The sequence below is a fragment of the Furipterus horrens genome, unplaced genomic scaffold, assembly GCF_987537825.1.
Source record: "Furipterus horrens unplaced genomic scaffold, mFurHor1.1.pri manual_scaffold_7, whole genome shotgun sequence".
Lineage (NCBI taxonomy): Eukaryota > Metazoa > Chordata > Mammalia > Chiroptera > Furipteridae > Furipterus > Furipterus horrens.
In genome coordinates, this window is record NW_028327177.1 from 57,816,443 (window position 1) to 57,844,405 (window position 27,963).

Sequence of the window (27,963 nt, forward strand, 5' to 3'; positions counted from 1 at the left end):
AGCATACTGTTACTTAACCACTGTCACAGGCTCTGACACTTGTACCTTTAACTGCTCTAGCCTGCTACAGCACGAGACAAAGATTTTAGGGAATTTCTATGTGAACAATCACCTTTAACAGGGACATTATTTAATCGGCAGCCACAAAGACGACAAATTCACATCTAACTCATGCCAAGTCCCAGCCTCTTCACAATGAGAAACTGCTGCAAGACAATGATCTCGAGACTTTTAACGAGGACACGGGCTTCTCAAAATAATAATCATCGTCACCCCAGGAAACAACAAAAAATCCAACTACCATCCTAGTCTGGCCTCAAGCTCCACATGCCGAAAGCAAAGACCTGAGGGTAGGGACGCCTAGACCAAGTATCAGCCAAGCGCGAATTCAATTCAGAAGTTCTGCGCCTCACCCTTAGGACCAGCCGATTCCGCACACATTCAGTCAGCTCCACACCTCGCCTCGTCCCCAGTAACTCCTAAACCTCCACCCCAAGGCCTCCTGCATCCCATGTTAGCCTGTGGCCACCATCAGTGTCACAAAACGTCATAAACACACAGATAAGTAGGCAAAGGTACAGGCTACAGTTGGACCGGGAAACAGTGAAACAAATGGTCTCTGGTTTCGGGGATGGAAGAAGATTCTCCAAGAGACTAAAAGCAACTTACTCCGCAGCCTCCATGGTTCTAACCGGAAAAGAGAAGTTGGAGCGTGCGCACTGTTCACTTAAAGACGGCGCGTGAAGCCCCACGACTTATAGGTGTCCCAGAATAAGCCAGAAAAGAACTCAGAACTGAGAACTTGCAAACGCAAAATTAAGAAATGCCCTATCCTGCCACTTGCGATCAAATTTAGTATAGAATTTGTATGGGGGTAAAAAGCATGTATTGATTAGACTCTTTAATCAACATGACAACATAGAGTGCTAACACCTTGACTACTCGGGGTCCTAGTCCTTAGGCTTCGTTAACCCGGTACAGCTCGAATGCCAACCAGTAACAAAAGCAAATAACACGCCGTAGGTGTGGGAACTACAAATCCCAGTAGGCATCAGTTCTCTTGCCCACCCAGGGGGAGGGCAACGCTTGGCTAGGACAGCAGGCAGCCACCACGGTCGTGGTTCCAGCCAAAGAAAATGAGATTCTTTTGGCCCACATTGCAAAGGGCTAGCTGCAATTATGAGTCGCTCCCAAGACCTGGCTTTAACAGCCTTTTCGGCTCTCAGTCAACGCCAGTCACAGCCTCTGGTACCCCAGGTTGCCGTACTGCCGAGGTCCTTTCGTTCCTCCAGCCGGAAGGGCTGTCTTCCGCAGAGCCTGATTGCAGACGGAACCGTCCAGAGTCCCACGGTTAAGGAAAGTAGTAAGACAGGGTCAGTGAAGATCGGACGCCCGGAGGAGGATGGCCTGGGCACTGCCAACAGCTGGGCCTGGCAGGCGGAGGCTAGGACACCCCACGGCAGGGGGCGTGAGCAGAGAAGGGAGGTGCGACGAAGGCTGGAGGCTGCGGCCACGGCCATGTGAGAGGGTCTGTCCCGCCGCAGTTCGGCGGACGACGGGCGGGCAGGGGGCTGGGCTGGGGGCGGGGTGCGCCCGGGGGCGGGGAGGGCCGAGCGGAGGGAGGGCAGATGCCGCCGCTGGCTCTTCCCGGTCGCGGGTTATATAGCGCGGAGCGTGGAGCCCGTTCAGAGGCGGCCAGGAGTGCTCCGATTTGCGAGTGGTTCCTCGTTGGGGAGTCGGGTGCCCGAGTGACAGCCGCAGGGAGTGCAGGGCAGGGGGACACTAGACTGCGAGGGCAGCTGCAGGCGGTGCAGCAGTGCTCGCCTGCGCGGAGCGACTCTCCCCTTCCCGGCGCTCCCGCTGCCCCGCACCCCACTCTCTCACCCTCTCGCAACTTCGGTCAAGTTGACAACTCGCGCAGCGTCCAGGCTGCCGGCGCCTTCTCCGCCGCGCGCGCCCCTCCTCCGGGGTGAGAAGGAGCCGCCGCTCCGGCTCCGGGGACTCTTGGGCTGCGACGGCTTGGCCATGAGGGCAGCGCGAGCCGCCTAACTAGTGGCTGTCACCGCTGCTGCAGCGGGACCAGCCGGCCAGGCGGGCGCTCCGGGACGGGCAGGCGGCCGCCAGCAGGAGGCGCCGAGCCGGATAGCCACCGCAGCGAGCACAGCCCGGGGCCACCGCGCCGAGCCCAGGCGGGAGTGACCCCGTGCACTCCAACCCGGCGGGCACCTCGGGGGCGGGCACGGGGCGCAGCCTTCTAGTACCTGCCACTCTTACAGACGCCCCGGGGCGGGGAGCCGGGCTGTCCTGCGCGGGGTGAGCGCGGACGAGGGTGCTGGGCTCGTGCGTTGCCTCGGGCTTCGCGATGAACATCGTGGTGGAGTTCTTCGTGGTCACTTTCAAAGTGCTCTGGGCTTTCGTGTTGGCCGCAGCGCGCTGGCTTGTGCGGCCCAAAGAGAAAAGTGTGGCGGGCCAGGTGTGCCTGATCACTGGCGCCGGCAGCGGCCTGGGCCGCCTCTTTGCCCTCGAGTTTGCCAGGCGCCGGGCGCTGCTGGTGCTCTGGGACATCAACACTCAGAGCAACGAGGAGACGGCGGGCATGGTGCGCCACATCTATCGCGACCTGGAGGCGGCGGACGCCGCGGCACTGCAAGGTAACTCGGAACTGCGCCCGAGCATTGTTGGGTCAAGTCCCTCCCCGCCCCCGCGCGCACCCGGGAGGGCCCCGGAACCCCACTGTCACGGCCAACCCGGCTCTCGAGGAAGAGAACCACCTGCCACACCGACTCGGACTTCAGCGAGTGGATTTTTCCCGATAAAGGAACATGATCTCTGTTTTAGAAGGGGAAAGGTGTGCCAAACAAACCCTTGTCTTAAGGAAGGTCCTGTCTCTTTCGGGACGACTGTGGGGTTTCCTAAACCCTCTGAGGACAGTGAAGGCAGAGGGAATTTGTTTTCACAGGTTTGAACTTCAAAGAAATGCCTCCATCGTCTTTGCGATGGGAAACTTGTCTGGGAAGTTGTTCTCAGAGTCGATGGATGCACGTATCTATGTTAATGTGGTATGAACCTCTTAGATTAGGGGCAGCACTGATTTCACTATAACTTAACCAGGAGAAAATAATTACATTGTTTCAGTAAAGATAAGTAAGTAGTACTTCAGTTACACACTTAGCCTGACTGAAAGACGCTCTGCCTCTTAAGACAAAGCGTTAGAAGGATTTAAGCCTTCTTATAAATTTATTCCATGTTTTTGGTAACCTCAAGAAATCTGCATTTTTGCATATTTATGAACTGGCCTGAAGCTGAGACTTTTTAAAACAAATTTAAATGGGGACCATAGCAACCATAAGCATTGGTCCAGGAAATTTGATAATCACTTGCTTTTTGACAAAATTTTTCATTTCCAGGGTAAACATTGAACTATACAGTTAAGATTAACTAGGGCACCACTCCTACCCCATATTGATCATTTGTCACCAAAATTATTGGCACTGCTTTTTAGGTCAGGAAATCAAAAGTTAAAAATGTTACATTTTCAACAATGGTTTGGAGGGCAGCAAATAAAGATTTTTGTGCTCCCTGCCAAAACCTAAGAGATAGTATTATTTGTTTTCCCAGGAAGAGATTTTTGAGTTTTTAATTGGGTCCTTGTGTGATAAAATGGCATATTTACCTGTGAACTTGATTTGTGTTATGGTGCTATGCTGGTTAGAACACACAAGTGTGACCTCCACTTTTCATGAAAAACTTTAGGTTCATTTATTGGCTTTGAATGAATTCAGATTATTAATTACAGTTATAATTTGTGAGCCTTGAGGTGAGTTTCCATTTTAAAGGTGCTCATACTAAAGAGTAAAAGCCATTTTTGGCCACTTTTCCCCCCTGAAAAAGAGGAGTGTGTTTGGGAGGAGGGGTGTTAACTCCGGGCTGAGATCAGTTCTTTCCAGGTGTCTTTAGCTCCAGGAAGCTGATCCCATAAGGTCTGACTTGTATTGGGCTTGTCACAGTTACATGATTTTCCCCTAAGCAAAGTTCTCCAGCAAATTGCTGTAATTCCCCAAGACTTTTAGGGGAGGAAGGCAGCTGTAAGTTCAGTCATTGGCAAGCCTCACAGTGTTAGAAATTTGAAGCTCACTGTAGTATTTTTGTTTTGTGTGATCTTTGTCCTACTGATTGCCATGTGACTCACGTTTTGCAATCCCCCCTCCCCCATCCCGTTGCATTTTTCCCCCCACCCCGCTCATCTGGACTTCTGAAAACAGCTGGGAATGGTGAGGAAGAAATTCTGCCCCACTGTAACCTGCAGGTTTTTACCTACACCTGTGATGTGGGAAAGAGGGAGAATGTCTACCTGACAGCTGAAAGGGTCCGCAAGGAGGTTGGCGAGGTCTCAGTCCTGGTCAATAATGCTGGTGTGGTCTCTGGGCATCACCTCCTGGAATGTCCTGATGAGCTCATTGAGAGAACCATGATGGTCAATTGCCACGCACACTTCTGGGTAAATATAAACATCCTTATTTTCATTTCTGGGCCCTCCTCCAATGAGAAGCTTGGGAAGGAGAGAGACTTCAGTACCAGCCTGAAAGCCACCTGCACATTTCACCACAAAGCTTCCTTCTAACTCACTATTCCCCATGGTGAATTACTTCGTACACCAGTTACTATTAAATAGCTGTTTGCTTCCCCTCCTCCCCTACCCTACCCTCCCCCCCAGTTCAGTATTTCTTGAGAGGGTAGAGGACTGAACATTTTGAATTAGTTTGAAAGACTGCCATAAAAATAACAAGAGGAAGCATAAAATCCTGGGTTTGTTTATTTTACTTTCTGTTAAGTTTGTAAAACATCGGTTGTTCTTATGAATTCCTAAAGTCAGAGTTTAGGCTTCCAAATTACTGCTCAGCCACATTTTGGGAAGTGCCAAAGAGTTTGAGATCAGCATTTGTGGCCCACTGTGAGTGGTCATGCCACCCTGGCAGGCACTTAACATCCATTGGCCATCTCAGGGTCTGTGGCATTGTCCTGTTGGAGTATACCTCAGCTCAGAAGGTGCCTCTCTCAGGACAGAAGTCACTCTGATAGGACCACAGAGTCAGCATATAGGGCTCAGGAAGATTGTGAGATCTGGTAGACCAGGGAATTAAATCATAGCAGCTTCTAGATGGTTAGAACGTGAGAGCTACTATAGCAACTAAGGATGAGAGGGAGGGCTTTCTACTGCTCTGGGGACAAAACTAACCTGTTTTCAGCTGAACTGATTCAGTAATGGCAGGTGTGAAACCCTTCCCTATAACTATGTTGTTGACCCATTTTATGCTTTTCTTCCTCCATAGTATTTTCTCTTTACTTTTGTAGACAGATAGGATTCGATAAAGAGAAGGAGAGAAGGTGGTGTGTTTTGTTTTGTTTTCCCATAGGTGGATTAGCCTTCTAATCAAACATAACAAAGAACTGTTTCTCCTAAATAGGTCACATTAAACCTCATTAATTTTTTAGCAACTGCTTAAAAACTTAATCTGGTTTTAGAAGTACTTATTCAGATGTTGCTTTTTGAACATCAAAGCCACTTTCCTGATCCTGGAAGAGTTTATATATTTTATTTTCAAACATGAACTTTATTTAGTTCATTTCCAAACCTCTAGAAATGAACATATAAACGACATGAACTATCATGTTTCCAAGGAGGAAGGAGATTACCAGATACAGTTTCGGGAAATTAAGTGTGCTTATGTGTGTGCATAGGGGTGTGTGTGTGTGTGTGTGTGTTGAGGGCAGTGGGGGTGGGGAATGAGTAAAAGTCCTTGCTGCCTGGGGGTCCACAAAAACAGGTGGTGAAGTGGGGTGGGGTCAGACAAGGAAAGGCCAGTACAGCTGAACAAACTGGGCAATACAGCTTATTAAGAATCTTGTGTGTTTGTAATTCTGAGTAAAACAATCACCATTTGAAATAAAAGATGTACATAATTTGCAGGTGGACTAGTTTTCTTATTTGAAGATGTTAACAGTGAAGCTGACATAGAAACTTGAGTTGATTTTAATTAACTTTTTTATCCTTAAACATATATTCAGCCATCGATAGGCTAGTTATGAACCACAGACACCCAGACTGGTCTTTTCCAATAACATTTGAGATGATGCACAGTTTCTGAACTATAAACATTTACCTACACAAAATACTCCATAAACTCTAACCATCATGCCTACTTTCTCTGCATGATTATTTTGCTGAATTATAAAAAATTTCAAAGGGAACCAGATTTTTAAAGGAATACCATATGACCTGCAATTAAATACTTATAAGAGAAAAGCAGCTTCTCTTCTCTAAATGTCCTGTGAAATGAGAGCTAATTTAGAATGTGTTAAGTACAGAAAATCCATAGCTTCAGCTTTGAAAATGCACATCAGTTGATGTACTTTAAACATTAGGTTACTTTCTAGCTAAGGAGAAAATTAAATCTCCAGTAGCAAAATTATTGAGGAGCTGAATCTATACAGCAAGAAGAAACAAATCACCTTCCCAGAGACTTTTTGGCTTTGAGATGTTGCTTAAGTACACAATTTAGGGAGTTCTTGGAAGCCTTGACAGTAATGACGTCACTTCGTATTAAAATATGGGAGGCTCCTGAATTCTCCAGCTGTTTTTCCCCCAAGCATCTAAACTTAAGAATTTATTTTCAATATTGAGTCAGAAAATTCATTTTCAAATTGGAATTGTTAACTTCTTCCCGAGACTTAGAAACCTTTTAAGAAGTTGAGATCTATCAACTAAAATGTAAAAGAAGTCTTACTATAACTTTCAGTGATTTTTTGAGGGGTAGGGGTGGAATTTACATGGCTTCAGAGGCACCTGGATTCAGCTTCCCTTCCAGTAGTCTGGATGGGAAAATGCTCATGGTAACTGTTCAGAGATGTACAGTGTTGGCATGTGCTATTCCCTTCCAGAAAAATAACCAGTATGTCTTTCTACTATATCCAGGTAGGGAAAAGAAGTTGCCCCAAACGTTTTAAAAAGTACATCGGCTGAGCAAAGACTTATTTGGTCATTTGAATAGATCTTGAGCCAGTCTCTTAAGTAGTCTGTTTTCATAGATTAATCAATAGTATGCAATCCTGACCCTGAGTTAAAGACATACGCAGTGAAATAGAAAACCATGTCAGTTTCAAGTGGGCATTCACCCAAAAGCTGTGTTTGCTGCTACTTCCAAACCATTCTTCACACTGTTGCCCCTGCCTAGAGGGAGGCCTTTCCCACTCCAATTACCTTTGAAGGCCTAGCCCAAGTTCTTCCTATAACCTTCCCTCCCCGCTCCAGCCGTTTTCTGGCATTTTTGCACATTAGAGCTTCAAGGGTCCTTAGAGATCATCTTGTCCAACCTCTTGTTTTCTTATGAAGGTGCACTTAAATGACTTGTTGAAGCTTTTTCTCTTCTTACCATGACTCTTTTGCAGCCTTTGTTGTCATTCCCATCCTCTGGTGCACAGTACGTTTTCTTTGATGTAACTTTTTATACCTTGTACTCTGAAACCCAGACGTAGATGGCAAGCTGTCTGAAGGCAGTTTATTATTTGCATCTATTTGTTTTCCCCCACTGGGCACCGATCTCTATTCATAACTCACTCAATAAATGTTTGATAATAAAGGCAAGGCTTCTGCTTAAATATTTAGAAAATAACCTATTCAGAGAACGCTCACGTGGGTCTGTCTTCTGAAATTTCAAAAGGTAAGCATTATGCTAGACTAATTTAAGCTGGGTAAGATGATGAGATTTCAAAGAGGGACTGGCTCACATTCGTTATTGTTTGTATCTCCTTTTGTTTTCCTACACAATTTCCATTCTCCCTGCCCCACCTGCATGCTCATCTCTACCATAATGTAATTAAGTCTGCTCAGTGGTGTGAGGCTAGCAACTTTGAGAAGGCTGATGTGGATATACCAATATGAAATTAAGCTCAAGTTTAATGTCTGGCAACTATTCCTATTTCCCAGTGATTGGGCCTCAAGGAGAGGACTCCTACTCTCTTTTCTTGCTTCTTGCTATTTCCGTGCATGTTGGCAGTTTTTACATTATTTGGCATTATTTTGCACAGTCCTCCAGTCTGCTGTGATTCTTCATCCTCCAGTATTCTTCCATCACCAGCTTTCCTAGAACCCTTCTCTTGGTCACCAGTCAAGGAGCGGTAGATTTGGAGTAGGTTCTAGTCAGCATAATCTGTTGTGCACCATTCACGGTGGGGACAAGACCATGAAGAATGTATACAATCAATGCACTTTGTTTGCCATAATCATAGAAACCATCTTAGGCTCTCTGTACTTTGATGAGATGCAAAAGCTTGAAAATGCCTCCCTAGTCTTCCACACCTGCAAACCCATGTTTTTCCCTGAACATTACCATGGCTTCACTTGTTTTTTTTTTTATAAGAGGAGTAGAATCCCAGCTTGCTCTTTCTAAAAGATAAAGTCATTTGTCCTTTCTACGTGAGCAGCACACTGATCCCTGATTAACCAAAAGGGGGAAGCAAAAGCATTTAGCTGCAGGCCTTTTATGTTCTGAAAAAATTTTGCATTGCAAAGGACTAAATCTGTCAAATAGCTAGTCGGTAATTTACTTCTATTGATATGGTAGTAAGACAAGATAATTGGTAGTTAATTAATAGACCACTTAACTTAAAAGGTTTCACAGTTTTAAAATACTAATTACTGAATTTGGCATTTATCTATATCCAACTGTCTAAAGTCTATTTAGTTAAAATCCATCCAGGAAAAGTAAAAGCCCACCAGTAGACCTGAGTAATGTAGCACTTAACTACATTAGTACCTAATATCTCATGAATGGTTCCTAATCATTAATGTTCAAGTTTTCTTTTTGTGATTTACTAGATTTTAATCTCAAATACTGTAATTCTCTTTTCTCTGGTTAGAGAAACCTAGTTTTTAAAAAAATTATTTCTAAAGTATTCATATAAAATTATATAGCCAATGCTTTCTCCTCCAAGCCATAATATTAAGAATTGTGTTTAAAAATTGTTAGACTATATATTATAGAGCATTGTTTTCCTGTCTTATGATAACTCCTCAAAACTTGCAATTAAAGGCCTCTTTTAAAGTCTATACTAGGACTGGCTTCTCTTAGTAAATAAATATATGTATAAAGATCAAATGTTTAAGCTTTAGAAATACTTTTTATGTCTTGAACTGAACTATAAATTGACATGGGGTAAGCTTACTTTGTCTTATTAATTCTTGTGGTCACAGTTAAAAACTGAGTAAAGCATTTATTGAGATAGCAACTACAGTAGTCCCTCACTATATCGTGGTTTATTTATCACGGCCTCACTGTATCGCGGGATTTTTAAAAATATATTTAATTATTTATCGCGGATTTTTTGCTGTATCGCAGGATTTTGCGGTACTGTACAGTAAATACTAAAATAAATGTAAGGTTCCTACTTCGTGGATTTTCACCTATCGATAATACCTGTGATAGGTGAGGGATCACTGTACTTGGGTACCTGGGACTGTACCTAACAAAGTTCTGTCATAGCCTTCTTTCCTAACACAGAAAAAGAGCACATGCTCATTGACTTTGAGGACTATTTTTGATATATTTCATGCTGGGCCCATGTCTGTTGTTAGTAGAAGTCAACATCTATGACATGATAAAATGTCACTTTACATACTGGTGTGGGCAGGGAACCATCCTATAAAAGTCTCCCCTACATCTTTGATATATGTTCTCATCTGTCTGGTTATCTCAGTTGTTTAGACGATGTTACTAAGTAACCAGTATCATAGGAAAAAATAACAGTGCTCCCCTATTGCCAAATCCAATGTGTAGCTTGGTCTTTCTGCTGAAGGTGACCCTGTTGACCATCTCCTTAAAACTTCGTGCTTTAACTTCCATGATAAGCCCAGTTCCTTCTGCTTCTCTTCCTGGGAATACTCTTAGCCTCCCTGCCTCCAAAATGTAATGACTCTTCAGCATTGCATGCTCAAACCTCTTCTCACTGTGCACTTCTAACTGGATAATCTATTTATTTCAGTGGCTTCAACTGATTTCTGTGGCAGTTCCCAAGTTTACACTACTATCTTGTGTGTTCCACACATTCCCTAATATCATCAAGTCTCAGTACCAGGTTTGAAGATATAAGCAGTATCTTTAATTGTCCATCCTGCACACATGCACAGGTCACCAAATCCTGACTGCTCTGTTGCTTCCATGTCCTTTGATCCCTGCTTTCCACTCTGGCCTCCACCTGTATGCTTCCATCACCTCTTGCCTGGACTCTGGAAAGTCTCTCCCAATGTCTTTCCCTGTTTCCAGCCATTGGTCTCCAACCTAGGGTTACCTAAGCATACTTGGGTTTATGGTATACCTGTTTAATGGTTATACTGACTGGAACCTACCCCAAGCCCCTGCTTGACCATTGTGTTCACAGCATGAAGTCCAGGTTCATTCACATGGCAGCTGATTTCCACCTGCCTTCAAGCTCATCACTTAAATATCCCCTGGTGTGCCTTAAATAAGGTCCAGCAGGGCTGGACACCTCACTGTCCCTTAAAGGAGCCCTGGCCTCTCACCTGTTCTGCCATTTGAGTACTGTCCTACTGGGAGACACAGTTAAATAGTTCAGACAAAATGTATCCCTACTCCGGTGAAAGAAAAACAAACACAATCAAAATGTTTTCATGTTGACTAACTAGAATCTTTATATATTAAGGGTCAGTCCTTGTAGAATTACCTCCAATTCCTAGTCCAGGGAATGCCGCCTTATTGGATTATGTGCTGTTCATCTCAACTGCTGGAAGCAAAGTTGGTATTTGTTCTTTTCTCCCTGGTTATTTCTGTGTCCAGGGCCTTAGCCACTATCTGACCAGGTAGAAATGAATCTATAGGACACGTCAAAGTGGAAGCAATCTTTACCTTGTGCTCATGCTAACACTGACTTAATAGCTTTTTCCAAAAGACTATCTACATTGTCCAAAACAGTCCTTCCCTGCTCACGGTGGGAGTGGGCCCCCAGGGCCTGGAGAAGAGCTCCAAATCCAATGGCTAAATGCTCAGCTGCCCACATTCTCTCTGTTCTCTTCCTTTAACTTTGTTTTTACCCTAATCATTCTTCAGATTTTCAAGTGAACTGACTTTAGTAACTTGACTGTATCTCTTAAGATATGGCAACCAGAAAATTCCTTCCAAGCAGTCTTAATAACCTCACTTGGGAGTTAGAATACATTTTTTAAGTGGGAAACCCCTTTTTAAGTTTTTCTTATGTTAAAGGATGTTAATAGATTCATCTAAAATTTGTCTCTTGTAAACTACAATTAAATCTTTCATCTATCATAAATAGCCAGTTTGCCTCTGTCTAATCCAGATAGCTGCCTGTATGTGGGGATGTACAGATTTGTGTGTTGGCTTGTTTTGGAATGCCCAGTGAATGATAAATGCCAAGGGTCATGGCTGTGGTGCAATTATACCCTCTGGACTTGAGAAAGTCCATCTCAGCCTGTGTTAAGTCCTCAATACTCAGGATGTTTTGGGACCACCCCACCCCCGCACCCCATTCCCCACCCACCCACAACCCCACCACCCACCCCACCCCCGCCACAAATTGTACTATGCTGAAATTCCACTAGGGGGTGTACTGGCAGGGTGGATTTGTATCTTATTTCCTTCTAAACACAGTAATTTTCCCAAGATAAAGGGCCTTTTGTAGCTAATCTTTGAAGTGTGACAAACTCTGATAGTCCTTAAGAAATAGGAAACTATTCCCTGCTTCCACTGAATTGGTTAAATCCAGTGTTTTAAGCCTGTAACTCCTGGGATTGGTTAAAAATGTGTTAAATCTCTCTTTGTTTAATTAATGATTTCTTATCTCAGAAGTTACTATCGTAGTTAGCTATTCAAAGAACTAACCCCTCTTATAATTTCCATTTACTGACCTAAACACTCCTTTTAGGCTCAGACCCCTTGTAACCATACCTGGAAAATAACTTGGAGGATGGAATCTTTTAGTTCTTTCATTGTGAATATATATAGACACAGAGCTTACAGATGGTCCCCATAATGGGGCAGCCTGAGAGGTGGGTCGTCCCTGTGTTGTGACCTAACACTATTAGACACCACTATTCAGAGTGGAGGTTGTCAGAGCGTGGCCTTAGGATTGCATCCCACTTACCCTGACATACTTGGCCAGTTCCAGTCACCTGGATCTCTGGGTTTACAAAGGCTTGGGCCATCTCAGCCCTTGAAGGGATGCTTTCATCAGCAGGAAGGCTAACATCTTTTTCTTCATCTTAACACCACATGGCCTGTTCCTAAGTTCTTTTTTCTTTTTTACTTTGTCAGTTATCAAACTCAAGTTCACACCTGTCAGGGACCATTTTCCTAAATGCTCTGAAAGTAAAATTAAGTGAACCAAGGGGAAAAAATTGAATATCCTCTCATAATGATCATAAAACTTTCAACACTTCAGCAAATGCTGCTAGAATATTTAACAAGTAAGGGCAATTACTGCTGAAGCCTTGAGTGCTGTCAAATTAGCCCACTGACAAGCCACTTACAATGAATGACTTCACATTTGGAAACAAAACATTACTTGGTCTGTGAAACTTTCAGAGATCACACAGAGCTGTGTGAAAGTTGGCAATGGTGTTAACATTGGCAACATAGGCGATTTTTGGTTTGAGGAAACTACAGTGTTTCTCATTTGCTGCTTGAATAAAATTTGAATTTCTTTTTCTTCAGATAACTTAGTACTGGAATTTTTGGATATTAATATGGTTCAGCTTCTTAGTGTTATTCTAAACAATGGGGCTCAAAGTAACACTTCCAAATCAGTGTAACTGAGAAAATGTTTGTGGTGTAACTTATATAAGTACATGGGTATTTTGAGGATAAGTGAAACTTAAAATTCAAAGCCTGAATTTTCCCACCTGCAAATAATAATTAACATACTACCCCCAACTGATTTCTCAAGGATTTTTTTTTAACAAGGTAGTTCTAAATCTCTTGGGAAAGCGGAAATAGCAGATATAAAAATAGTTCTGTACTAACTGTTGGTATTTTTACATTTGCTGGACACTCCTCTCTCAAGCATTGTAATTTATATTTTAAAACAGTTGTCTGGTCTTACTGAAACAAGACTAAAGAAAAGGATTAGAAAGGGGTATTATGGGAAAGTGTTTGGTGTTTGCCAGCAAGATCTATGGTTCTGGGAGAAAAGGTGGCTGAACAACTACTCAGCAATGTGTTTTTGAGGTTTCCTCTAGTGGTCAGGATGAGTTTTTGCTGGAAGTGTGGTCTAGTGCTGTGGGGAGGGCAGGGAGGCCTGGGAGCCATACCTAGCAAGAACCAGGAATTATAGGAACTTGAAAAAACAACATAACTGAAAATAGATAGCACTTAAAACCAAAATAGCCTATAAGTATGTGCTTAATGAACCTTGTGTGCACTTACTGTACTTTTATACAGCCTTTAAATTTTACAAAGCCTTTTCATGCACTCTTCTGAATTTAGTAGAGCTTCTCCCCATTTTTATGGATGAGGAAACAAACCAAGACAGGTTATGGAACTTGCCTAAGGTCACAACTCCTGGGAAGGGAAGGAGCAAGGATGCAGACCCTCATCCTAGGGCTTTAGTTTGGAACCTCTACAAAGTACAGTAAGTCCTCACTTAAGGTCAGTAGGTTCTGTGACTTTAAGCGAAACAACAAATAACAAGACCACCTTTATCACAGGCTAATTGATATAAACAAGAGTTAAGTTTCCTAGAGCATCTCATCAGTGTTAATGAAATGATGTCAAATGAAGTGATGTTGTTTGTTATTCAAGGAACTGTTGTACTTACTTGGGCTACATGTTCAAAGCACCTAGATTTGCCTGTGTGTCACTTAGGCTTCTGTCCTGTTGTATGATGTAAGAATCCATTTTCAAATGTTGGTTTTTTTGTTTGTTTTTTTATTAGCATGGTTAATTTAGCAATGACTAGTTAACTCTAACTTAATATCCCCAGAAAGTTTGCTCCATAAATTAGACACGCATGTAAAAATTGTAGACTAAAGAACAAATACCATACTAGATTTTTATTACCAAATCCCAATTGATATGTTTTTCTGTGTCTTTCTGTAATTTTCATGGAGCATAATGCAGTACATCCTTGCTCACCTAGCTTACTTCCTCCTCTTTCTCATGGCATGTCAACACTGACAAACTGGATATGGAAAGCAGTGAATAAAAAGGGCTCTTCTAAGAAGGGCTGGCTGAACAAAGCTCTATAAATATTGATACTTGGTACCAAAATGTCAATAACAGTGTGGTTTTAGTTTAGTTTTATTTTTAAGCTCATTATCTCCTGGAAAATGTAAAGCCTTTATTCTGTTATATAGTCTTATGGGATCAGAATTCCAGATAACTTCATAAGCTTTGCCTTTGAAAATGCTAATCATAGTTTTCCAAAATTGTACAGTGTTGGCTGGCTGGTGGTGTCCCAACCATTAGAATTTTAACGGGGTACTTTTTTCCTAGGTAGAGTTTTCTCACAGGCTTACCAAAGCATGAAAGTTTCAGAAAGGTAAATGTGAAAATGACAAAGATAAATGCTGAAGTTAAAATGGTCTGAATTTCCTGTCTTGAAAGCTGAGCCTTCAAAGCCTCTGTGGATGAGAGGAAATGATTTTGAAGACTTCTAGGTCTTTTAGGTCTTGAGAGCTTGTTCTAATGTGGACAGGGACATCTGAGTCTGTTCAGGCTTCTATAACATACCATAGATTGAGTGGCTTTTAATCAAAAGAAATGTATTTCTCACAGTTCTGGAGGTTTGTCCAAGATCAAGGCTCTGGCAAATTTGGTGTCTGGTCAGGACCCACTTCCTGGTTCGCAGGCAGCTGTCTTTGCTGTAACCTCACGTGGTTGAGGGGGTAAGGGAACTCTCTGGGTCTCTCTTATAAGGGCACTAATCCCATTTATGAGGATCCAGCCTCATGACCTAATTACCTCCAAAAGCCCCAACTCCTAATACCATCACCTTAAGAATGAGGTTTCAACATGAATTTAGAGGGGGCCGCAGACATTCACAGACCACAGCAGAGGGGCCTGCAAAAAATGAACCCAAGGCAAATATGCATACAGTCAGTCTGTAAATTCCTACAGTAGTCCTTCAGAACTCTGGGGCTCTTGACTTTGACTTGACCGGCCTTTATCTGATAAACATTGTTGAGAGAAGGGTATGGGGACTGGAGCATGGGCCTTCCCAACCCCTAAAATCCTGGTTTGAAGAACATGAGTGGGATAGAGAGCAATTAGTCTGCCTGTTTTGCTCAATTTGTGGGAGAAATTGATGTGAAGCCACATGAGGTTTGGAGTGGACAGATTATGTGGCTCACTCTAGAACTTGATGATTGGCCTGTGGTCGAGTAGCAGCATCACCCAGATGGCCACATGCTAGAAAGCAGACTTGGGCCCCTCCCAGGCCTTCTGGGTCAGAATCTGTGTTTGATTCAGGTCCCAGGTGATCTTGCACATCAAAGTTTCAGGAGGAACTGTTCTCAAATACTTATTTTCCTTCCCACTTTCTCAATATTCTCCTTCCCCTACCTTTTTTTTTTTTCCCCTCCTGAGCTAATCAGACCTTCAGGAACCTTGTAGACTAGGAAAATGGCAGACCGTGCACTCTAGGATCCACCCTAGTTGGGATTTAATTCTTTGTTCTGGGTTCTAGTCCAGTATCTAAAAGGAAGAGTCCAGGTGCTTCCTTGTCATTATTCCCCATGGTCACTGTGCCCAGGATGGAGTTTCCAAAGCCATAAGCATCATAGCACAGAGTCAAGACCATGCATTGAATTGATGCATTCTTCCTGCTCAAGACAAAATGGCTTTCTAGAAGTAAGTTACATGAGGGAGGGGGCCTCTCCTGTTACGCAACCCCTGCTTCACTCCTAGCCCCTGACATCATGTAGTCGGCATTGTTGTCCTTCAAAGAGATTTCTTTTTTTTCCTTCCTTTTTTTATTTTTGCCTATGAGGATACATTTATTAAAATTGGAAGATATTTCTTAATTTAGTAGTGAAGTGGTGGTTTTAAGGTATTGCCATATAAGCTAAAAGTGATGGGTGTTTGAACCCAGTTTTAAGTTGTTTTTTTTAAGCCCATAGTGTTTTCCAAACCTAGAAAAGTGTCATAACAATGTGAGAATTAGAGCTTAGAAAAAAATCATTGATGATTATATGGGACTTGATTTGCTATTGTGTGTGTTCCTTCTACAGAGGGTTCTCTTGGAGGCTATTTCCCCCTTGGGCATTGAGCAACGTCTAAAAACATTTTTGCTTGTCAGCCCTGGAGGGTTGTTACTAGCTTCTAGTGATGGGTAGAGGTCAGGGGTGCTGCTAAACATTCTGCCACGCACAGGACAGCTCCTCCCACGACAAAATAACCGAGCCCAAAATGTCAGTGGTGCTGGGATTGAGATCCTCTTCTAGAGCACTGGTTCTCGAATGTGGCTCCATATTGTAGTCACCTGGGGAATATTGTCTCTTAATGCCTCATCCCTCCCTGGTATAAATAGCCTGGAATGCAACCAGGACCTCAGAAGTAAAACCACCCTTAGGTGATTCTATGTGTAGCAAAGTTTATGAACCACTGATTTATAGAAAAGGTAGTTTCTGTAATCCTTAAATTTATCTAACATGCCTAATACAGTATAAGTACTTTATAGACCCTCCATACATAGTGAGTAAATTGTAAGTTGTGATAATGCATACTTGAGAATAAAGTAAGTTTTCAGGAGTAACCTTTTTACTATATTTCTTTCATTTAGGTTAAGATTTTAATTGTTTTAAAGACTCCACAGTAAGCAAACTAGAAAACAGAGAAGAATTTGAACTGTTTACACATATGAAACACAAGGGATGATGGAAGGTGATCATGGGGGCAATGCTGGCCTGGGCTGCTGGAGGGGGTAGGGTGGGGAAGGGCCCTGCCACTTTAGATGGCCTGAGCAGTGGCAAGCCTGTGAGCACGTGTGTTCATGCCTCATGGAAGTGGTTACCAGTCAGTAGAGCAGAACAAAACCTCTGCCCTTTGGAAGATCTGTCTTTATTATAATTTCTGAGATGTTACTTGAGTATGAGGCAAAGCAAAGGGATTAATGACAACCTGTTGTTCAGCCAACGATTTGGCTGCAATTTTGTGGGTTATTTTCATTATTCTATAAAGTTATTAAATAGGGGAAGGGGCCTGAGCTTGAGGGAGATCCTGGGACACTCCTTTGATCATCTGGGACTCAGCCAGGGGGAGGGTCAGGGAAAACAATCTTTCAGAAACAGTGCTCAGCATTCATAGTTTCTTTTAACACACCGACTTCCCATTGGTTGAAGTAAAACACAGAAAAGCAATAATCGTTTCGCAGATAATTTGTAATTTTTTAATATAAGAGGCATGAATTTGAGTTACATTATATTAAGGCACAGGCATGACAACATATACGTGTTTGATGAATAGATATTTTTACTGCTTACCAGATGCTGGCGCTAATGGAATGATACCTTACTGAGTCATTTACGAGAGTCTTATGCAAGTAATACCTCAGTGTTACAACTTGTATTTTGAAAGCATGGCAGGAATTGAAGAAAGAATTATTGGATGTAAGTCATCATAACATTTTTGAGCTAAGAGACTTGGAGATCTCCTTTTCATCTCACAAATGAGTTAAGTCAAGAGGTCAAGTAACAAGGAAAGTTAAGTGATTGGCAGTCAGGACCATGTGGTTCCTGGACTCTAAAGGCCAGTGTACTTTCCAAACACTGTGAGTTTTAAGTCACCTCCTTTTTTGGTATTTCTGTGCAGCACTCTCTAAAACATAAGGGAACGTTGATATCTGAGTCTCTGCCTTGGGGTAGATTCATCTCATGCGTCAGCAGCGGTAAGGCAAGTTAATGAAGCACTCATTTTTGCTGAATAACTCGTGGTGTCATCATCTAGTTGTTGGTTTGAAAAGCCTCACTCTTTTATTAGCTTGTTGGTTGCAGGACAGCTCTAGGAGTGGACTTGTGCGTGTGTGTTAAGGATTAACTGCTTCTGCCTGCAAATGGGAAGCTAATCCTACAGCCTCAACACAGTCGTAAAAAAGGACAGTAAATGGTACGAGTTTGATGATTATGACCTCTTCTTGCATCTCTCCTCTATAGCTAAAGACAGAACATTTTGTGTAAATCTGATGGAGATTTTGATGAACATTTTGTTAAGACAGAGAGAACAGTTCCAGGCTTCACTGGCTTGGGGCTCTATTTTCCCCTTTCTGTCTACAAACATACCCAAGTAGGAAAGGGGGAAAAAAGCCAGGATCCAGTTACATGCTGTTGACTACATCTAAAATAATTCAGTCAATATATTAGTAGCATATATAGATTCAGGTTTTACTTCTTAATTGAAGAAAAATTTGTAATGTAAAATTTCAAGTAGCATTTTCTATGTTAAAGTGAAATTCCTAAAGTTTGGTGGTCAGCATATGCATTAAGCAGATATCTGTAAATATATAGCATGAAGAATATACATTTAACCATAGGTTCCTTTCCAAGATTACATTGGAGGTATGTCACCATTTTTTAGTCTCTGAACATGCTAATGATTTATCCTGGTAACCTTTGTAACACAGTTCACTACATTTTCAGCACCTTCAATAGTTGGTACTGTTAAATCATAGTTTTCCAGGAGCGGGATCTCAGTTTTCAGCAAAGAGTGCCACCAGATGTCATTTTAGCCTTGTAAATAAACAGCATGGTTCTTTGTGATTCAGACAAAAATAAGTTACTTTGGTAGCTATATCGACAGAAGAAGCAGTGCACCTCAGGGAGCATTGTTGAACCACCTAGAGTGGTGGGCACCCTAAGGATGTCCAGCTAGATGTTCTTTGTTCAGTGGAGTCTTGAATGTATTATTTTTAATTGTATATATTGCTATTATTTGGAGATTGTAAAAACCTTTAAACATACATCAGAAAACTATGCTGATGGTATTAATCTTCCCATCATAATATGATTTATGGATCTCTTTAGAAAGTCTCTTTTTCTTGGACATTTAAATGAGAGATAAATACTTCAAAACAATTCTTTTAAAATATGCCTTTCCTTGAGTTGACTACAGAACATTTGTAAAAATGCACAAAAATACAGTATGAGGCCTATTCTTGCTGTGAGAAACTATCTTTACTTTCCTCTTCATACCCATTAACTTGGACTTGCTAGCAAATATGGAGAACACATTCTGGGCACATTCTTACCTACATACATGTAGGTAAGATTACCTACACCTTTAAAACGTCATCAATCTTGCAGTTTCAAAAGTTAGACTTTGCCAGGTACCACATTTCTTCACACTCTGCCTTGTTTAACTTTAAGCTAATTTGTCCTGACATTGCAGCTGCAGGCTCTGTGCTGCAGTCTGTCATTAGAGCACTAGGAATGATCTGGACAGTTGGGACTGTTGGAAGTTAATTAGGTATAAACCTAACATTCAAAGATCTCTCGAGATATGACATGTCATATCTATATCCAGTCACACTTCTGTTCAAGAAGTTCTTGTTTATATTATAAATATGACCTTTACAGTTATCTTTCAAAGTGCCTGGTTCCAAGTGCCTGGTTCTTTGAAGAGGACCCCTGAGGAGCTTGGAGATACTAGACTTGTTAAGTATGTTCCATAGGAATGTCAGTGTCCATATGAATGTCCCTTTTCCTTCTGTTTTCTTTTAAGTCACACATAGCAACCCTGTCAGCTGGTGGCAGACTGTGGTATTAGAGTCTTGTGATGAAAGTTAATCATGGGTAATCAAAGGTGTTGCTCCACGCTTTTTAGCCAGGGGCCATTAAGCGTTTTCAAGGTAAAATAATCCCTAGGTTCATTCCAACTCTTAATTCTCTCACTGAACAGACCAATCAGTGTACATTGGTTACTGACTGAGTCCCACCAAGATCAAGAGTCAACCCTATTTTCCTGATGAGGAACTGAATGTCCTCCTCAGTTTCTTAGACATTTGAGTAAGAGAACAAAGCGATAGAGTGTAATTCTTTGACTTAGGTTAAGTGTCTAGCCAACCTTGCCAACCACCATTGGCACCAACCAGCTCTGTACTTTCTTTAGAGATCCTTTTAGCAGGTACTTGCTCCCAGTCCACACAGTCCATCCCTATAGGAGAGAACTCACAGCAGTCTGGTGTTCAGTGAGCTGTGAGCCATGCCGCTTGGATTCACCAATAGAGGCACAGCTGTGAACTTACACTCAAGCCATTTGGGTGTGCGCTTCAGATCTGTCCTTTACGTTCTGCTCAAGACTCTTTGAGACAAAGTGAAAGATCACGAGCCTGAGCTTGAACTGACTGGTGTCATGGCAACTAGCACTTCACCTTTTGCTGGTCCCCATTTCATACATGCTGCAGTATTTGTGCACATTAATAATTCATTACAGAGTGCCAGATTTCTGTGTGCTGTCAGACTGTGTCAAGGACGGAATATGCTGTGCTATCTCAGATGTCATCTACCAGACTGTTGAGGGCAAGAGTAATTAGAAAAGAAAACTAGTCAGGTTACTTGGGAAAATTTCTGAAAGTGTGATGCTTTCTAGCCACTCTTAGCATTTTTCTTGTAAAGTAAGGGATAGAATTCGTGTTGATCAAAGTTTATTTGGTAATGTGCTCCAGACGTAAGGCAGGAATTCGGCTGTGGAAATAACACATGAGCAGTAATTGCTTGCCTCCATTCAGGCAGTAAAGAAAATGATTAACAGTCTTAGTGCTCAGTCACTTGGATCAGACTCCAGGGTGAACCCTGAAAACTCAGGTTTAAAAAGAAGCCCAAGTGGCCCCTATGTGAATGCTCTTGTCCCAGGCCAGCCTTGGCCTGGGACACAGTAGGAGCTGAGTGTTTGACACCAGCTTTGGAAGACAAGCAGTGTGGGTTCCAAGGCCAACTGTGGCCTCGGATGCTTACTTCACCCCTCACTTTCCGCAACACCTAGTTTTTCCTGACATTGTTTGTAGCTGTTGCAGTAACTGTAGTATTAGACCTGTAACTGGTAAGCCTTTCTAAATAAAGAATATAGGCTTTTGTCTTAGAATGAGAAAATACAATGACACATTGGATTTCATTCATACAGAGGCCAGATCTGTATGAATGAAAACATTAATCTGACACTACTTTTTTCTAAACTAATCCCTCCCTCTCAGAAGAAACCTTCAGATTAACACAAACAAACCTGTTATACCTTACTAGCTACTTAAAGTGAAGCCTATTTCCCTGAAAAATATGTGTACATCCCACAATTGGAAAAGATTCGTCACTTAGCCCTGTTTTGATTCTTTTGTTTCTTTTTTTCTTTTTCGTTTATATACAAAACCAGGAGCTTAAATGTCTATCCAACTACTTTGGAGAGGGTACAAGAGGAAGAAGCTCAAATGGCATTTTTTTAATAGAATATGCAGCCATAATACCTTGCTTTTGTGAAGGATAAATTAGAACTGCTTTATATTTGATATTCTGATTTAACCCAGTTAAGTGCTAGTGCATATAAATTCTGCATAGAGACAGGAAGGGGGATCCACTGCCATTTTCCCATCAGTAGTCAGATCAGAATACAGAACCTGTATGTAGTAGATGTTCAAGAAACACTTGTCGAATAAATAAGTTAATACCACCTGACTAATTTCAGGGGAGGGCAACTAAATTCATCAGTTTCAGAAACTTGCAACAGATTAAACTTTAAAAACTGTTAGGAATTCATTAATCTTTTATCACCTACTTTTGTATGGTGCTGGGACCTAAATTAGTCCTTTAGAAATGCCGGCAACACTGTGGCACAGGAATACGGAGAGTCATTAGAACCAGCCCACTTAGTTCCCATGTTTCTAGTCAGAGCCAGCCACCATCCAGAGTGAGAGTGGACACTGCCATTCGGATTTTTCAGAGCACCAAGTAGCATATAATTATTAGTATTTTATACTGTGTGTAATTTCTTGAGATTGAACATTGAGTTCTTATACTTAAGAATTTAAAAATAAGACCCTTCATACTAAATCTATACTTGTCTTTCAAAACTAGCAAACTTTTAATACTTAAAAATGATTTCTGAATAACATAAAAAATAAATTTTATGTTTTTAGCTAATCTGGAGACAATCATAATCAGATACTTAAAAGAACACTTATAGACTTGATTATTTAAGGACAGGTTTTCTAGTTTAGATTGGAATGTATAAACTGCTCTGTGATGTTACTTTGTTGCAGTTCTGCGATATAATGGCTACATGTAAGCTATAGAGCCTGAAGGTCATCCTGTAATGACCACAAGTACCACAGATTGCCTTTTTTTTGGCTATCAAGGAGACTAAAGTCACAATTACTATCATAATTACTCTAGTCATTCCTGTCTACTATTACAAAGAAGTAAAATTAGGCTGACATGTGTATCTCTCATACACGCAGCACTGTGGCAGGTCTGTTAGGTATGTGAGGAGTACGGATCACTTTTTTTTACACAGTACCTGTCACAGCACAATAATTCTCCCTTAATAGTTGAAAGAGTCCTCATCTTCCAGCCTAGTTGGGGCAGCCAAACAAATAAAAACCATCAAAATCAAAATACCATAAAACATCACAGTGAATGGTACCAACTATATGTCTTAAAAGAAATATGGACAAAGTCAAGGTGAATAGAATAATATTAGATAAAGACTTAACACCCTGACTGCTTTTAATAGAGAAGTATTGGGAAACTCTGGTGACATAAGCACTTTGAAAAGCATAAGAGGCTGTGTAAATCTGTGATGAATATTATACTTTGAATTACATAGGGCATTGGGGGTAGAATGTCAGGGAAGAGTTCATAGATAAAACCTTACAGGTGAGAATAAGCATGACATAGGTGACAACAGCAAGGAGGTCCAGACTGGTGCAGTCTGAGTTGGGGGATAAGGAGTGTTGCATGCTGGTCAGGAGTCAGACTAGGGAAGACCTTAGGACATGGCTCCAAGATTCATCTGGCAATTGTATGTGTCATGGATTGGAACATGGAAAAACTTCAGAATTGATGGGATGACTTTCTGATCTTGAACATGCAAAAACTATAACAAATTAGATATTTATGCAAAAATTCAGTGATCTCTTAGGCAGGAAATCCTCTGAGAAGGGAACACAGCTCTTCTTAAAGTCCATTGTATAGCGTTTGGGTTTTTTAACCTCATAAATCTTGGGAAGCTGTGTTGGCAATGGGCTATAACTCAACAGTAGACAGATTGCTCTTTGCTGCTTTCTTTTAAGAAGCAGGTTATAAAACTGTTGGGAGCCTGGTAGAGTAGTTCATAGATCATCTTAAGCAATTTGAAGTAATTTTTTTTTAAATACAGCCTTGCTTCTTGAAAGCAATAGAGCTAGAGGGAGAAGAGAATTTAGTAAGTAAGAAATCAGTGCCGCCTGAGTCCACTGTCCTGGAATTTGTGCCACATGCTCAGCTACACTGAGCAGCCAGTCACCTGCCTCCATGGGAAAGTTGCTCTCCAGCACACCCACAGTGGAGTGTGGTCATTCAGAAGTTTTTGTCAATGCAGAGTTAGCATTATGACACAGTTTTCATTAAAACAATTCCGTACTTTCACCCAGTTTCTTTTTACATACTAAAATACTTTACTCTTGTTAGTATGCTTTGGCAATAAAGCTCTGCATGCTGGAAGATGGTGCTGGAACATCCCTCCATTCATGGGTATCTATTAGGGAAGTATTAATACAAGGCATCTGTTTGTGGGGAGGCTGGAGGCCCTTCACAGACCATGCGAGAGCTGCAATCAAGTGTCATGAGCATAAAAAGATCTCTGACTAGGAATTGTTTAGATTAACAGATAACTATCACTTGAAAGGTGATAAAAAGCCTTATACTGACAGCTTTCTTTTCATCTGGACATTGTCCTGAAAGGGTCTTGTGTTACAGTCTCCTTGGTCATGGCTAATAATAGACCTGCCATGCCAATGACATGATGCAAAATTAACCATTCACTTAAAGGATCTTCTCTTTTTGATAAATATAAAATTTTGTTCTGTGATGTTGGGTTGGGTTTTAGATGAAACTTTTTTTTTTTTAAGATTTTATTTATTCACTTCTAGAGAGGTGGAGGGGAGGGAGAAAGAAAGGAAGAGAAACATCAATGGGGCAACCAAGGCATGTGCCCTGAGCAGGAAGTAAACTGGCAACCTTTTGGTTCATAGGCCAGTGTTCAACCCACTGAGCCACACCAGCCAGGGCTAGATGAGACTCTTAATGTCAGTTCTGAAGCCTGCATCTCCCTTTCCTTTCAGACCACGAAGGCTTTTCTTCCAACCATGCTGGAGATTAATCACGGTCACATCGTGACAGTTGCAAGTTCCTTGGGATTGTTCAGTACTGCTGGAGTAGAGGTTTGTCAGCTACAAAGCATTTCCTTCACTCAGTTCTTTTATCTCCTGACGATTACCCCCAAATCCTAAAGAAGAGTACCTGCTGCTCAGACGTTCCTGAAAGCCCTCTACCTGTGCCCCAGGGCCATCTAGTGTGACCTAACAGCAGCAGGGACAGAAGGTGCTGCGCCCCATTTCCACTAGTAGTTTTGATCTGTGAGGGTGGGGAGACAGGGGGTCAAGAGTGAAGCCATGGAGAGCCATGGCAGTGTCACGGGGAGCAGACAAATGAAACTAAAGGTTGACCTTCTGTTTTGGTCAACTCGCCAAAAGTGAGCTATCTCGTGTCAGCTCATCAGATGAGAAGGTTATGGCAGATGTGAGGGGGCCTGCATTGTAAGTTTGTGGAACTGGCCCTAATCAAATCCTGTTCTTCACCGTATTCAAATTATAAAACGTATGGATGTATATTATTCCATACTGTTTGTCCTATGGGTGGCTGTAGTGTTCACATTGAAATCATCACCCCACACAAATACACAAAAAGGAAAAAATATATATGCAAAGGGACACAGAATGGATGGCTTCTACATTCTACATAGCCATTCCTAAATTTAAAGTTTGGCAATGGAGAACTTTGTTATTCCATGTTTCCTTAGGTTAAGTTCTAATTTAAAGTTCATGAGGTGTAGTTATCATTTTCATTTGTACTTCACTCTAAAAAGATAATCAGATTATAACAATTTATAACCTAAGCTAGACTTGCCTTTGTTCTCTTAACATTAAACAAACGGTTTTTCAGTTTCCTTTGCTGAACAAGAGGCCATTTGTAAATTTTTCCAGACACTTCAAAGTGAACCTCTCCATTTTTAACTCCAGCTCATTGGCTTTCATAGAGTCCTTTGTGGTAACTTCCCCAAAGTAATATGATACTTCGTTGATGTGGCAAAAAGTGTTCATCTGTTTTTGCTGTTGCTTTGAAAATATTATTTCTGCACTGAACCACATCAGATATCTGTCTTTTAAAATGCTTTCCTTTTCTTTGCTTAGTCACCTGTAACCTTTTGTAGCAAACATGTAACCAGAGTAATAGGCCAGGGAGAAAGCTTGGGTTTGTCTGGGATCTGTGCATGTACTTAGTACATTGCCCTCCTCTCTCCCTCTAACTCAGGATTACTGTGCTAGTAAATTTGGAGTTGTGGGTTTCCATGAATCCCTGAGCCATGAGTTAAAGGCTGCTGAAAAGGATGGAATTAAAACAACGTTGGTTTGCCCTTACCTGGTAGACACTGGCATGTTCAGAGGCTGCCGGATCAGGTCAGTGAGAACCTATCTTATTACTGATAAAAAGCAGTTTTAAAAATGATTTTTCCTTATCAGGAGAATATGTGAAATTGGATCCTCAGACATAGTCGGCCTTTTACTTTGACTGTTATTTGACAGTCAACCTGTAGTTTTCATTGGTCAGAGGCTTTGTAAAACTGAGGTAAGATTAACAAGCAGGGGTCTGGTGTCACGCTGGGATCACCATGCAGAAGTCAGTCTAGAAGCATCAGACATAACATGGCTTCTCTACATCTTCAAGAAGAAAACGTGGATACCCAGGATTTTTCTTAGAAGCCACTTCTTTAGGAGGTGTTTTATTTTTTTAATACTGGCATTGGAATGTCAATATCACAGAAGGGTTATACACTCCAGATTTAGGAGTTTCCTTTCTGCAGATAATGTATGTAGCTAGATTCACTCTGACAAAATGAGAAGAAACGATTCTGTTTACTCGACATGAAATAAAATACCCACCCACTTTGAAAAGAGGCACATGGAAATATAAATGTCAAGTCACATCTGACTTGAGCTAAGCAAAATAAACAACACCATGAATCACTAAGAGGGTACTTGTGAAGACATGCTTACTTTAAGGTCTTTACTTGGATGAATTTGAAAGGCAAAGGAAGATAACCAAATGAGTTCTCTGTTGGTCACATGATGAACCTGACCAAGTAGCGAAATAGGTGGAAGGTGATTTGCGTCACTGCAGTCTGAGGCTGACTCCTCCTTTCCCATGTGTGTGATTTTTCCCTCTCATATATTAGGAATCAGTTGCTGGGGTTGGAGAAGCTGTTTCCTATTTAGCATCACAGCAGGTGTCCTAAGCTGTGGTGGGAAAGGAAAGAAAAGTAAAAGGAAAGAAAAGTAAAAGTAAAATGTTATTAGGCTATTTCAACATGTAACTTATTGAATTCAGCTAAAGGTAGATATCTCCATGCACTTCATGTCAGAGAGCCCTAGAGAAAATACCTTGGCTTCTTCCTATTCAAGCATCCGGGGAAATATGCAGCTGACTTTTATTTCACTCAGAAAGCCTCTGCCAGTGTTTACTCACCATCATTTGAACCACACTGAATACCAAAAGTTTGGTATCTTGGTGGGTTTAGTGTTCGTTATGTCAAACACCCTCTCCTTTTTATGTTGAAAGGAAAAATAGAAAAGTAATTTGAAACACCTTTTGAGGCATTTTTAAAATTTGACTTACTACAATTTTGCCACTTTTTAAATTTGATTTTTGGACTATGTCCCTTCATAGTAGGAAAATTTAGAAAATACAGAAAAGCTCAATGAAGTAAACAAAGTGGATACAAAACCTTGTCACTCAAGTAACATCATTGTTAATGTTCTGATATGTATGTTCAGTCTTGCCTATTTCGTGTTCATTCTTAATTGCATTTTTTAATTATATAACTTTCAGAAAAGAAATTGAGCCTTTTCTGCCCCCTCTGAAGCCCGATTACTGTGTACAGCAAGCCATGCGGGCCATCCTCACTGACCAGCCCATGATCTGCACCCCGCGCCTCATGTACATTGTGACTTTCATGAAGAGGTAACTGAGGGGTTCCTCTTGGGTCCAGTCTTTCTATATCCACGCCCAGAACTTAACGTCTCACATTGCTAACAACTGTGACTTTCCTTTTCAGCATCCTCCCTTTTGAAGCAGTTGTGTGCATGTATCGGTTCCTAGGAGCAGACAAGTGTATGTACCCTTTTATTGCTCAAAGAAAACAAGCCACAAACAATAATGAAGCAAAAAATGGAATCTAAAAATCCTTTTGTATGGAACATCATTTCAGAAGGCGATCAAAATGTTTCAGAACAGTGCACATCAGCATTACTGACATTCTCTGGATTCTAAATCCATGTTGACTTTTTAAAAATCAGCTTTTAAAAAATAAATAAATAAAGTGTAAATTAACCGACTAGAATACTTGGGAAACGTGATCAGCAAAAGTGAAGTCAGGTTGTTGCCAGCGGGATCCTTTTATGGCAGAACCCTAAAACCAGTCTATTCTTTTAGACAAGCACTGTGTGCCATCTCCGAGCTACCGTTATTTTTCTTAATGAGCAGAAAGTCTAGAGATAACTACTATGTGTTTCACATGTGTGGTTTTTCTTACTTTCCATAGAGTTTATTAATTCTTGTCATTCAACTCTAGCCAATTGACACCCTTGCAACTTCAAGGACTGATAGTGCTATGCTTTTTCATGTTTTCTGTTTCAGTTTTGCAA

General features: G+C 41.6%; 1 protein-coding gene across 1 annotated transcript; it reads left to right on the plus strand.

Moving 5' to 3' along the window:
* The first annotated feature begins 1,599 nt into the window (after positions 1–1,599).
* Positions 1,600–27,632, plus strand: RDH10 (retinol dehydrogenase 10). The gene is made up of 6 exons (XM_090283729.1): positions 1,600–2,651; positions 4,263–4,498; positions 24,325–24,423; positions 25,574–25,719; positions 27,149–27,280; positions 27,375–27,632. Exons 1-6 carry the CDS (start codon positions 2,363–2,365, stop codon positions 27,496–27,498), a joined length of 1,026 nt encoding a protein of 341 aa, XP_090139855.1. The 5' UTR covers positions 1,600–2,362; the 3' UTR covers positions 27,499–27,632.
* Positions 27,633–27,963: the final 331 nt, after the last annotated feature.